Source organism: Ahaetulla prasina, chromosome 1 (assembly GCF_028640845.1).
Source record: "Ahaetulla prasina isolate Xishuangbanna chromosome 1, ASM2864084v1, whole genome shotgun sequence".
In the NCBI taxonomy this organism is placed as follows: Eukaryota; Metazoa; Chordata; class Lepidosauria; order Squamata; family Colubridae; genus Ahaetulla; species Ahaetulla prasina.
In genome coordinates this window covers 122,219,598-122,233,599 of record NC_080539.1, presented here as the reverse complement: position 1 = coordinate 122,233,599, position 14,002 = coordinate 122,219,598, and the positions used below count along the sequence as shown (strand labels likewise).

General features: G+C 35.9%; 1 protein-coding gene across 3 annotated transcripts in view; it reads left to right on the top strand.

Annotated features, from left to right (window-relative positions):
* Positions 1 to 14,002, top strand: part of GRIK2 (glutamate ionotropic receptor kainate type subunit 2) — a 510,695-nt gene that overhangs the window by 327,335 nt on the left and 169,358 nt on the right. For all 3 annotated transcript variants that reach the window (XM_058174749.1, XM_058174739.1, XM_058174730.1), the window contains exon 10: positions 2,425 to 2,631. In XM_058174749.1, coding sequence (XP_058030732.1) covers positions 2,425 to 2,631 — 207 coding nt within the window. The remainder of the gene's footprint in view (positions 1 to 2,424; positions 2,632 to 14,002) is intronic.

Below are 14,002 nucleotides of genomic sequence, written 5' to 3'. Positions count from 1 at the left end.
TTTTTTTTTTTTAAAAAAACCAAACCACATACAAATCATTTTTGAACAATATATCAGTCAGGTACAAAATTGAACCCAATTCGATTTTTACCCCCTCATTATATAATTTATCCAATGTATTTCCCTTTCCCTCTTAAAATTTTATTATTTGCACATTTCTATCATAAAATATGTTCTATCCCTCTATCCTGAAATTAACACTTAAATCAAGTTTAGTCCCCACATTTTTTGCCCCCTTTCTTATCCCTCCCTTCTACATTAAAAACATGTAGTTCCCAACACAAATTTCTTTCTTTTCATTCTTTATAATCAATATCTATAATCCTTACATTTCACAAAATAAAACAACAATTATCCCTAATTTTATCAAAGACAGACCAATAACAAAAGAAAAAGAAAAAGAAAAAAAGGTAGTATCTATAAAAATTTCTCATACATTTAGTTCTTACCTTTTAATTTCAGAAAGGTCTTCCATCACTTATTATTTCATAAACCAATACCAAAAAAAAAAGAGAAAATAGAATAAAAGACAAGATAAAGTCTACAAAAATCTCTCATACATTTAGTTCTCACCTTTCAATTTCATAAAGGTCTCCCATTACTTATTATTTCATCCTTAATCTTTAAAATTCCTTTCTATAAATCAATGTGCTTTTGTATTTAAATAAGTTCTATTCATATCTATAACTTCATTAGCATTCTTTTCTTATTCAATAACAATTTCAACATTGTCTATTCTTAATAAAAGAGCAAGATAAAAAGGAGCAAATATTTCTCATCTCTCAAAAAGTTTCATGCTTGTATTCGTATATTCTGTTAGAAGTTTTATCTCAAACTATTTCAGTTTAATTACATGTGCTTAAAAATTTCATATTTTCTTAGCTAATTAAGTTTCTTAACTCTCCTTTCCCTCTTTTCTCCCCTTTTTTATAATTCTCTAGTAATCTTTATACAAACTTTTAACTTTGTATTGTAACATCATAATTTTTATATTATTCACTATCATTGCTGCAAACAGCTCTTATCTTTTCTTAAGTCATTATTAATATTCCAGTTCTGTAGTTGTTTCTTCTGTTTCTTGCTTATATATTTATATATTTCTCTTGTTGCCAGTTGTTTTCTGCATTGTTCTTTGATGTTTTAAGTCTTAAAGGTCAAACATCTGGTTGATAAAATCCTCCCTTGAAGCTCTCTTGTAATCGCAGAGATTTTCCCATCTTGCATTTCCTCTTCTGCCTTTAGATGTCAGTCTTTAGTCTACAGTTGCAATTCACAATTAGCTAAGTATCCATTTTGTTTCTGTAACATAGAGCCGCACCTTTTTTGTTTCAATTTGTTTCCCTTTTTATCCAATTTGTCCCATTTAAATAGTGTCATTTTAATCCTTAACTTGGTCCAGATTTGTAGAGAATAGAGGAAATTGGAAATGTTCAATTAAAGTCCAGTTTTAAATCCTTCTTTAATTCCTTTCTTTTTCCCCTTGTTTATAATTTTTAATTAATCAATAAAAACTTCCAAAGTTCTCCAATATCTATTTTAATTAAAGTCTTATTTTCTTATTTTCCTCTGTTTGTTTAGGGCTCTAGACTTCAGTTCCAAGCCAAATTTGTCAGGTTTTAGGTATCGTTTCAATTATTTCCTTCCGGTTTCACTTCCTATCTAATTTAGCTGTTGTTTCACAATTTTTTCTTAAAAGCTTGTTGCCAAAGTCAATCAAAGTGCCTCTTCGTGAGTTGGTGTTAACTCACCTGGCTTCAATATCCTGTTCAACTTCTCCACTTTAACCTCCTGCCTGTTCTTTGTGGCCATCCCAACTTTAAGCAGCTGGTGATGGCTGCGGTCCTCATCGCAGAGTCGAAGGACAATGGCCAGTGCTACAGGGAATTTGCAACTTCCCTGTTCATGCCAGTGGCTCCTTCTTTCTTCACTGTCCCTGCAGGACAGCTATGGTCAATAACAGACCCCCATACGATGGAATCTTCGGCACTCACCCCGGAGCTCTCGGGATTTGTGTCTGTCTCGTTGCGACGCTGGTGACGCCTCTCATCTATATATAGTTTTTATTTCCAGGCAATTATAATGTTTAACTGCAATTTTTAATTATGTCATCATAGTTGCCAAACTGGATTCGGATTCAACTATAAAACATATAATTCTCTAGTAATAGTTGAATAAATCAAAAGTAAGTTGCTTCTCAATAAAGATAGTATTCAGCATAACTTTTGGGCACATAGGTGATATATAAAACAGCTGAATGACCTTTGCAAATAACAGAGTGTTTTTAGTGATTTCAGAACAAAAGTTTTGTACATACTCTTGTATTAAGAAAAATCTTGAATTTTCATGATGTTGTAAAAAAATGTTACTGTCTGTTAAAAAATAATAATTGAATTTTATTTCCTCTCTATTTGTATTCTTTTTCAGGAAGAGCCATATGTGATGTTCAAGAAATCTGATAAACCTTTATATGGGAATGATAGATTTGAAGGATATTGTATCGATCTCCTTAGGGAACTATCAACTTTTCTTGGATTTACCTATGAAATTAAATTGGTGGAAGATGGGAAATATGGAGCCCGGGATGACGGTAGTGGACAATGGAATGGCATGGTTCGAGAACTAATTGATCATGTAAGTTACTTCAGAATTCATCTTTTAGGAACTTATTTTCCTAAACTTATGTTCTCAATTTGACTCCATAATCCTTCAACAAGCAATTTGTGAAAGCTTTCCTAGAATAAAAAATATTCTTTTACATGATCTGTCATTTTTTTACCTAAAATTGTGTTATGGTGGATGGGATGAATCAGGTGTCATTCTGGTACCATCATTTGTCTTTTTAGCTACAGAGCTCTTTATTTCTATACACAGAGCTGTGTATAGAAAATTAAAAAATTGTATTAGTTAGCATCCTTCTTTATTTGTTGGAGAATTTTATGGAATTGAGCATTTGATGTTTGTTATTCCATAATATGGAGTACTACAATCCAGAAACAATACATGTAGTTAACAATATGTGTAGTTTTCATTTTTAAAGTTAATTAGAACTTTTCCCCAAAGAAATATATTGACATACTGAGATAATTATTAGAAGTTTGTCTGGGGCTGATTCTCTTATGCTATTGATGGTGGACAAGTAATGGTAAATCTCAGTTCTACAAGTCCTTTCCCAATCCAGTGTTAAGTTTGATCATTCAAAGCCTTTCTATTAAGACCCTTCAGTTTCCTTTCTTTGCTAGCTACCACAATATTTTGATTGCCCTTTTACATTTGTGTTAACCCTTTTGGGGAACACATTTGTAAATTAAAATGCTTGAATGCTTGAATAGTTAAATGTGCCTGATTGTGTACTTCAGGAACTTTAGGAACAAGACATTTTTTTGGTATTATATATACTTCTGTTTCCAAGAAGAATCGATATAGACTCTTTATAATGTGTGGTATTGCTTTTCATTAGCATGTTCTGAGAAGTGTCCTGCTCCTTCCATTTAAAATATCATCTATGAAATTTTAGATTAGACATAAATATCGATGTATAGTGAAACAGCAGGGTAATTCAATGTGAGTCAAAAGAGATATCATTACAATTGTTTATAATCAAGTAAGTCAGGCATCCTTTCACTTCATTGCTTTTAAAACATATTCTCTCAGTAGGTGGTACCAATTGAATCTGGTTTCCTGGAAACAAAATTTAGTCCTCTTGAAAATTAGGTAATTGTCTTCAGCTTTGTTGTGTTTTGTCAGATTTACATTTGCCTTGGAAAAACACTCAATAGCAAGGCATCTGATCAAAAACAAATAACTGGTAATAAAAGAAGGATTCTTAGAACTGTTACTATTTAATACAACAATAAAAAAAGAAGTGGTTCTGTCATTCAAATAGATACTTTTCATTCAAAATAATGGAATTGTCTTAAGCTTATTATTTTGATGGGGCAATCAGTTGCTTCCTTAGAGGCTTTCAAATCTCATTAGATCTTCCTACCATTTGAGACCTCTTTTTCAATCCTCCATCCAGTTATTCCTTAGATTCACGTGTGTGTGTGTGTGTGTGTGTGTGTGTGTGTGTGTGTGTGTGTATTAATAGAATATTTAAGGTTATATAAACTGTGTTTGATTTGAAAAGTTGGCTGGATTTGAGATAAGCTGAATCACAGCATATCTGAAGGGGCTCAGAGTGAGAGAGGCTGCATTAAAATATAAATTATAATTTTGTCCACATTTTCTGTAGCAAAAATAGTACAAATGATTTCGTTTCAAAGGTCAAACATCAAAAACAGTATGTCTTCTTTTTCCCTCTTTTTTTGTTTGAAAGCTACAAGCAAGAATAACCTCCTTTAGCATTTAGCTCTCAAATGCCTACATACATATTCTAATATGGCTTTTAGACAGTAATAACTGCAAGCTACTTTCAGAAATTAATTCTAACTTTGAAAAATGCCATCTTGTCTTTCTTCTTATTTAAATCATAAAAGATTTAAATAATTCTAAATTATAACTTTTATAGTTAAAAATGTGGGAAGGATTGAAAATTAGAACAGCATAACATTTATTGATTTATTTATATCCCCCCTTTATATTTTTATAAACTATAAAATAAAATATAAAGGTGGGATATCAAATAAGAACTTTAGCATACTACACATCACAACATCAAAAGAAGTTTCCTACATCAATAGCTTTGTAATGAACAGAACTGAAGAAGCTTCTTGGATGAGAAGTGAAACATTTTCAAGGAAAATACTCAGAAAGTCTAGGTGCCTTTTGAAAAGCACCTTTGGAAGCAATAACAAACTAAATAATACGAACTGGAAAAAAAACCAAATGTATTTCAGAATAGTAATAGTTAACTCTTGGGGAAAATTTATTTAGATTTACTTAGAATCTACTAAATTTACTCTAAAATTTACTTAGAGACTCTTATTATAATGTATATTATAATATACTTATCTATCAGAGTTTTATCCTGCCTCATTATTTTGATGGGCAACATACCTAGTACACCTTCATCCTCCTGTTTTCCCAGCAACAACCATCTTATGAGCTGGTTTGGGCAGAGAATGACTGGTGACCCAGCCAGCTTTCATGCCTCAAATGGGACTAGAAGTCTCTCCAGGTTTCTAGCCTGGTATCTTAACCTCTAGACAGTCTAGCTCTCTTTTATCTCCTTGCTGTTTCCTTCCTTCTTTTCCCTGTCCACAACACAATTTATATTTTCTTGTTTCACACAATCAGAAGTAAAAAAAAAATCTAGGTTGCCTCCTGATGAAAGCCTTTCTTTAGTTAAAAGATATATACAAGTCAGCTGGAGGGTGTAGGTTGTGCAACCAATTTCTCACATTGGTGAACACTTACACAAGTAATCAAATTGATTTATATCTCACCCTGAAGTGGTTGCTTTAAGTCAAGGGAGTGATTAATGAAGATGGTTATCAATACAGCCTCTTGAGCTCTTCTGGGTCTAGCTAGCAAGCAATTTGTTTCAATTTGTCCTCATTTCTGTGTTTTTTTAAAAAATTCACCTCTGTCTTTTTTCTTTTCTGTTACTTTCTCTCTCTCTCTCTCTCCCTGTGTGTGTGTGTGTGTGGGTATATATACATACATACATACATACATATATATACACATGTACACATACACACGCACACACACACACACACACATGATTCCTTTTGAAATAACGAACATGCACACACATATTACCTACATACAAATACACACTATATACACATACATCCATAAACACATTTGTCTATTATATTATTATATGTATATTATATATGCATATGGGGCTTTGGACCGTGTCGTGCCTTTGCGGCCTCTGACCCAGCGTAGATCTCAATTGGTTCCCTGGTTCTCCGGGGAGCTGAGAGAGATGAAACGCCGGAGAAGATGCCTAGAGAGTGTCTGGAGGTCCAGCCGTTCCGAGGCTGATCGGACACTAGTGAGGTCCTTTACTAGGACCTACCTAGTGGCAATGAGGGAGGCGAAGCGTTCCTACGTTTCCACCCTCATTGCATCGGCAGATAACCGCCCTGTTTCGGGTGACCCGTTCCCTCCTTCAACAGGAGGGAACGGGATGACCCCCTGCAGGGTCGAGCCGAGGAGTTTAACGGTTATCTATACGATAAAATCGTTCAGCTTCGTGATGGCTTGGACCATGATTGCGATGATTCAGCCGAGGTGGCAGAGACTCGTCTTGTTGAGGTTATTTGGGATGAGTTTGATTCTGTGGCTCTCGAGGACGTGGACAGGTTGCTGGGGAGGTTGCATGCAACTACGTGTTTACTGGACCCGTGTCCTTCCTGGTTAGTACTGGCTGCTCAGGAAGTGACACGAGGCTGGCTCCAGGGGATTATAAATGCTTCTTTGGTTGAAGGGGTTTTCCCCGCCGCCTTGAAGGAGGCGGGGGTGAGTCCTCTCCTGAAGAAGCCTTCCCTGGACCCAGCTATTTTGGGAAATTATCGTCCAGTCTCCAACCTTCACTTTTTAGCAAAGGTTGTAGAGAGTGTGGTTGCGTGGCAGCTTCCCCGGCACCTGGAGGAAGCTGTCTATCTAGACCCGTTCCAGTCCGGCTTCCGACCCGGTTACAGCACGGAGACGGCTTTGGTCGTGTTGGTGGATGACCTCTGGAGGGCCAGGGACAGGGGTTGTTCCTCTGCCTTGGTCCTATTAGATCTCTCAGCGGCTTTTGATACCATCGACCATGGTATCCTGCTGCGCCGGTTGGAGGGATTGGGAGTGGGAGGCACCGTTTATCGGTGGTTCTCCTCCTATCTCTCTGATCGGTCGCAGACGGTGTTGACAGGGGGGCAGAGGTCGTCCTCGAGGGGCCTCACTTGTGGGGTACCTCAGGGGTCGATTCTCTCGCCTACCCTGTTCAACATCTATATGAAGCCGCTGGGTGAGGTCATCAGTGGTTTCGGGGTGAGTTATCATCTGTACGCTGATGATACTCAGCTGTACTTTTCCACCCCAGACCACCCCAACGAAGCGGTCAAAGTGCTGTCCCGGTGCCTGGAAGCCGTACGGGTCTGGATGGGGAGAAACAGACTCAAGCTCAATCCCTCCAAGACGGAGTGGCTGTGGATGCTGGCATCCTGGTACAGTCAGCTGCAGCCGCAGCTGACTGTTGGGGGCGAGTTAGTGGCCCCAAAGGAGGTGGTTCGCAACTTGGGCGTCCTCCTGGATGGTCGGCTGTCCTTTGATGAACATCTGGCGGCCGTCACCAGGAGGGCCTTTTACCAAGTTCGCTTGGTTCGCCAGTTGCGTCCCTTCCTTGACCGGGATGCCTTATGCACAGTCACTCACGCTCTGGTTACGTCTCGGCTGGATTATTGCAATGCTCTCTACATGGGGCTGCCCTTGAGGTGCACCCGGAGGCTGCAGTTAGTCCAGAATGCAGCTGCACAAGTGGTAATGGGAGCCGCTCGTGGCTCCCATGTAACACCACTGCTCCGTAGTCTGCACTGGCTTCCTGTAGTCTTCGGTGCGCTCAAGATCCTGGTTACCACCTTTAAAGCGCTCCATGGCTTAGGACCCGGGTACTTACGAGACCGCCTGCTGTTACCTTATGCCTCCCATCGACCCGTACGCTCCCACAGAGAGGGCCTTCTCAGGGTGCCGTCCGCCAGACAATGTCGGCTGGCGGCCCCCAGGAGTAGGGCCTTCTCTGTGGGAGCACCGACGCTCTGGAACGAACTCCCCCCTGGCTTACGTCAAGTGCCTGATCTTCGGACCTTTCGTCGTGAGCTAAAAACATATTTATTCATTCAAGCAGGACTGGCATAAATAGTGGTTTTTAAATTGGGGTTTTAATAATATTTTAAATTTTTAAATCTTTTAATTATCGGCCATTTAGTAATAGTTTATTTTAATTTCTTTTAATTGTATATACTCTGTATTTTATTTCGGCTGTACACCGCCCTGAGTCCTTCGGGAGAAGGGCGGTATAAAAATTTAATAAAATAAAATAAATAAATATAGTAAAATATACATATATTATTATTCTATAGTGTATGTATGTGATATATACTACATTATAATACAGTGTAATGTAATTAATGATAACATAACAACATAACATAACATAACAGCGAAAGCCAGTTAAGTGACCTTGGACCAGCCCAACCCACCTCACAGGATTATTGCTGTGGGGAAAATAGGAGGGAGAATGGGTAATTAGGAATAAATGCAGGTTTGCACAAATGTCATGGTTTTCAAAAACTGAAAAACTAGTTGAAGTAAATTAAAGATAGAAATTATTAACTATTCTGTTTCTTTCACTGTTTTTAGTAAAACAGTACCAATCACGTAGGCCACATCCTATCTAAAAATTTTCCCTGATTAATTTGTGTAGGACCAAATTGAGCATCTTCTATTCTTCTTGTCTTCTTCTCCAAGTAAAGCTTTGATTCTGACCTGGGCAGATCCTGTGAAAGCCGTAAATAGTACTGGCCATATGTTGAGCAATATGTCCTTTATGACTCAGGTAACATGATAATGAAGTATTCACACTGGATTTTAACTCCAAACTGGCCCATAAAAATAAACATTTGCACATTTGACAACTACATCTGTGCTTGGCAAATGTCATGTCTCACAGCACTTTCTTTTTTAATAAGTCACTGTTGAGAACGACCAGTTACAATTCCTCAGCTCTTTTCAATTATACTTAAGGGCACCTTTGCACATCTTTATATGGCAATTGCCATTGGATTTATTTTATTAACTGAAAGTAACTTAATTATAAACAGAAACATATTCTTAAGTCAAACAACTTCAGAAATTTTTGATTTACTTCTAGCTTGAATTTCAGGGCTAGCTGATTAAATATGTTAATCAAATCCATGGTGAATAGCCTTGAACTGATCTGTTAAGTGGGTTACTAACCAGATCTAGATACTTCAGCATGAAGTTGATTTTCAGTTCTGTCTGGAGTTCTTTAATGAGCTTGTGATTGAATGAAAGAGATGGTATGACCAAGTTGATTTTCTTCCACTTTTCAACATTGTTCTTCCATTCTCCTTGTTTGGCTTAAGGAATTGGAAACTAGATTCTCTTACCGTTTTTGTTTCAAATAACTGTCTGAATGAATCTTCCTGAACTTTGGAATATTATGAAGAATAATCTCTTCATTTTTCCTTCTTATGAATCTAAGAGCCAGAAAAGCTTGGCTTTGGAATAAAGAAATGAAGTTAGTCCAAATAAGAATAGCTTGATAGAGATGGTTTTATCCTTCATGCATTTCTTGGCCGCAAAATAGAAATATTTAAATAAAACAGATAAAACAATGGTAAAAACAGTAACATCATCAGTTATTTAATGTCACAATCAGAGCAGCCAATGAAAAATAAAGAAGAAAATCAAGAGAATGATCCACAAGCAGATAATTTTAATTTATTTTTAGTTTTACAGTTTATTTTAGTGTAATTTAATACAACATACTTTTAGTAGAAGACTTTCTATTCTACATTGGAAATGTGCTCTAAAATGGACACAAGGAATGCTAACATTTTTACAGTAACAGTTCTTATCAAAAAATCAACTTTGGGTAGACCTATATGGAAACAGAATCAAATTCTGAGCCATTTATAAATCACCACCAGCAGTTGGACAGCTGATAAATAGCCAGTGAAGTCTTTAGCGTAGCTAATGTATCTACATGCTAAGGAACTCCAATGACTAACCTAGCCAGAGGACTCCTATAGTAACTGCAATCTGTAAAACAAACTCTCAAGAGAAGTGCCATGTGGAGTATATTACAGTAATTCATCCCTGAGATTACCAGTACATAAAATGCTGTGGTAAGTCCTGCTCTGCCAAGGAAAAGTTGTAGTTGGTAAAAATTGAAATTGTTCCCAAAAGCTTCTTAGGTTTTAAATAGCAAATTCTCTAGGAGTATTCTTTCAAAGGGGAAGCAATGCCATCTAGAATAACTATTTTTTTTTGAGAAGATAAGGTCCTTGGTGCTCTCTGGGCTTGGTTTTCTCTTACCAGTCATCAGCCTTAAGCATATTTGTTCTTATCTAGCTCACCACTGTCAAACCAAGTGGTAGAAATGAGATATTCTAGCTAATCTGGAGAAGCTAAAACGAGTTAAATTATTTGGTACTTGGCTGGAGAACTGTTAAGAAATACTAAAAATGTATGCTAGAAAACAGCCATAGTAAAATGCTTTTGTATTACTGCCGTGGACATTACATAGATGTATCTATACAGTCATCAAGAATCATGTTTGATAGGAAGGAATCTTTAATTTTAACCAGCAGTACTATCACCACCATTATGTTGCATTAATTTTAAACTATTTAGATGTCTTAGTTTGGATACAATGCTAAACAATTTTCTATGTCAAACAATTGTATGTATAATATTTAATTATTGATTTATTAGTTTGATATCCTGCCTTCCCCCCTCCCCCGTATCTTAAAACTTTGCTGAACTCATATCAACCAATCTCTATAGACCAGGGGTGTCAAACTGCTGGCCCATGGGCCAGATGCGTCATGCACAGGCCACACCCACTCCAACTCCGCAAAAGGAAAAAACATCGTGATACATCACGTGATGGCAAGTTTGGCACCTGTGCTTTAGACTATGATATGCCCCCTTTTCCATTTCCATTTCACTTCTAATACATTTCATTTCAGATTGTTCATAAACTATTTTTTAGTTTCTTTTTCTATATTCCTTTTTTTTTTTGCCTTCTTGGAATTTTCATGGTTGCATTACTATATTGTACACCTTTTCTCTTCATCTTCTCTGCCATGAGGTCCTTATAATAGTTCAGCTTAATATTTCTGGTTTTTTTTTTTTTTTAAAAAGGAGCTAAATAACTGATAGGAGTTATATAGAGAATAACAATGATGACCTTGATGGAGAAACTGTTGCCTAAACAAAAAGCAGATACTGTCCCCTAAACCAAAAGGCCTGAAGCATTTTAAAAAAAAACAACCTAAAAGACAGAGCTGTCAGATAACATTTAGAAGTGGTTCAGTTATTGTCAGCCCCTTGAGATAGACCAGAGTAGGAAACCAAAGTTATGAATGCTATTATATATGCTATTATAAAATTTTATTATTTATTTATCTAATTTATATAGATGTTAGAAGCAAATGGATTCGGGTGGTGTACAACAAAACTAAAGGAATAAATATCAAAAAACATTTAAAATCTCCAAAAGCAGCTAAAACAAGAATAATACAGGAAGGAATGTTAAAAGTAATTAATTAAAACTAGTTAAAACTAATGGCAGCTCACTAGTTCACCCATCTCCTGGAGACCCCAGGGTGATTGGCACAACAGGTCTTGAGGGCCTCTTGGAAGTCGAGAAGCAATGAGGTCATCCTCACAGAAGATTCCACAGCACAGGAACCACAGTTGCAGATTATAGATAAAAGGTCTATAAAACATAGAATTGCACAGTACAAAGTAGAAAACTGTAGAGCTACAGTTAAATAATAGAAACCATAGAGATGATAGGGTAATGTTGTAGATAATTGAGATAGAATAGAATAGAATTTTGGCCAAGTGTGATTGGACACACAGGGTATTTGTCTTGGTGCATATGCTCTCAGTGTACATAAAAGAAAAGATACCTTCATCAAGAATTCTAAAGTACAACACTTAATAATATTCATAGGGTTACAAATAAGCAATCAGGAAACAATCAATATCAATATAAATCATAAGGATAGGATTAGGACCTATCAAGTAAAATAATTAGGTTTCAAACACAGTAAGAGACAAAATTATTATTATATGGAAAAAAATTGTAAGATTTTTCTAAAAAACAAAAAAAAATCCTTTGATACAGAATTTGTTTGTTTCTCTATCTCTGGTTGTTATCATCTCCCAAATTAACATTATGATTTTACGCCCCTTTGAAAGATCTGCAGAATTCTTCTGAGAGGGGCGAGTCACATCTTTTCTTTCCCTGGAGGAGACATCAACAACAGTGTTGTTTTTTATTGGCCTCACCACTTATTTTAACAGTGATGTATATTTTTAATATATATTTCGACTCTCCTTGCTTTTCTGTTATTTCTGTCCTTTTTTTTAAACAACATGCAGCCTTCCATTATCATAATCTCATCACGGAAATCATCCCAGTGTTATTTCTTTTAAATCATGTTTGCTCTAGTTTATTCCTCACGCTCTTAGCTTTAGTATATGGACAATGAGAAGCACAAAGTTGATGAGTCCATACAGTAATGCTGAGGCTTTTGTTTCTATCAGCCACATGAATCTTTTGAAAGCCCTCAATATGTACATTTAAAACTCTGAAAATATAAATTATATTGCATATAACTTATTTATTAAATGTATTTGCCGCCCATCTCACCTCAGGCCAATCTTAATGTAATAAATATAACAATACAATAAATATAAAATATAATAGAGATGCATGCAGACATCATATATACCAAGGGGGAAGTTAAACACAGAATACTCTCAAGTTTGCAATTGACTTCTGCCTATAAATAGAAGTTGTGTAAGAATGAAATAATAAAAAAGAACTGCGTCATCTAACACTAATATTGATAACTACTGAGTATTTTTTTCAGAGCTATTTTCTTGCCATTTAGCTTTTGGTTGGTTAATATGGATTGATATAGATTGCTCAGTTATAGCACTTATTAACCATAAATGGCATAAATGGTTAGATGGATATCAGACATTCAAACATCAATATAAACTGAAACAGAACCTGAGCTTTTGTACTCAATTTTGTCTTTACATTAGTTGCTTTTTAAAATTATTTCAAAATGCTTATTTTATTACTGTATTTTTCAAGCTGTGCATAATTATTTCCTTTCACTGTATGTCTTAGCTCTTTAAAGACTACCTGTGCAGATGGGGTTTGTATGTTGTGCCATACAAATTATTTAACATTAATTTTAGCATGATTGCTTTATGCCTGAACTTTGTCTCTACAGGAAACCATTATCAATTATATTAAATTAAGCATTTTATGTTAGCTTTTGGAGATTTATTAAGACATATCTCCAAAAGCTAACTAATCAAATCATTAGCCATTGTTCTTTCTTGATCACATTTTAATCAACTTTTAGCCATTGGCACCTTAATTGTTTTTATCCTGGAGTACTATGGTATATAGTACTATGTGATAGTGCCCAATATTCTTTTTGGGAACTATTTTTTTTCCTTATTCAAGTTGCCAATGCAGTGATATTCCTATTCTTCTTGCCCTAATATCCATTGGCTGGATGTAATAAATACATATATAGATATGTAATAAATCAGAAAAGATTGTTCTTACTTTTTACATTGTCTAGTCCAACTGTATCAGAGGGTCTTACTTTTTTAATATTCAGTGTTATTTGTTATAACTGAAACAAGCCAATTGGTTCTGCCCTTACTAGATTGACTTTGGTGATGGCAAGCAGTCTCTAATGTATCATTTACTCACTGTATGCAAGCCAAAGCTTTGTTTTAATGTTGCATTATTGTGCTCTGTGTTCTCAGAGGAATTCAAAAGACTCTTACTATCATGTACATTTATTTTGAACAATCAAGTTCTGTGTCAGTTGAAAGAAAGCGTTTTCAAACATAAAGTTCTTTAGATTTCACAGTAGACATGCAGTTTGGGAGAAATCTAATTTCAGCAATTAGGTTAAAGATTTGCACTTTTGTGGATGATTCAGGATGAGTTTACCAGTAGTTTTGACAGGAGGCGGATAAGGGGAGTCAGAGTGATGCTAGCCCTGACCTTGGAAGGATAGAACTTGCATCACAAAACTGTGATTATGCTTTCACCATTTTGACAAATCTTTGTCACACATTTGTCAATGAATCTCTGGTTCCTTTGGCGCCAATATCTATTTATATATGAGATTGATATGCTGCTTTGTTTAAGGTTTCATTTGCATCTCTTTCCCACTGTTTTAGAATAGAATAGAATAAAAGAGTAGGAAGGGACCTTGGAGGTCTTCTAGTCCAACCCCCTGCCTAGGCAGGAAACCCTATACCACTTCAG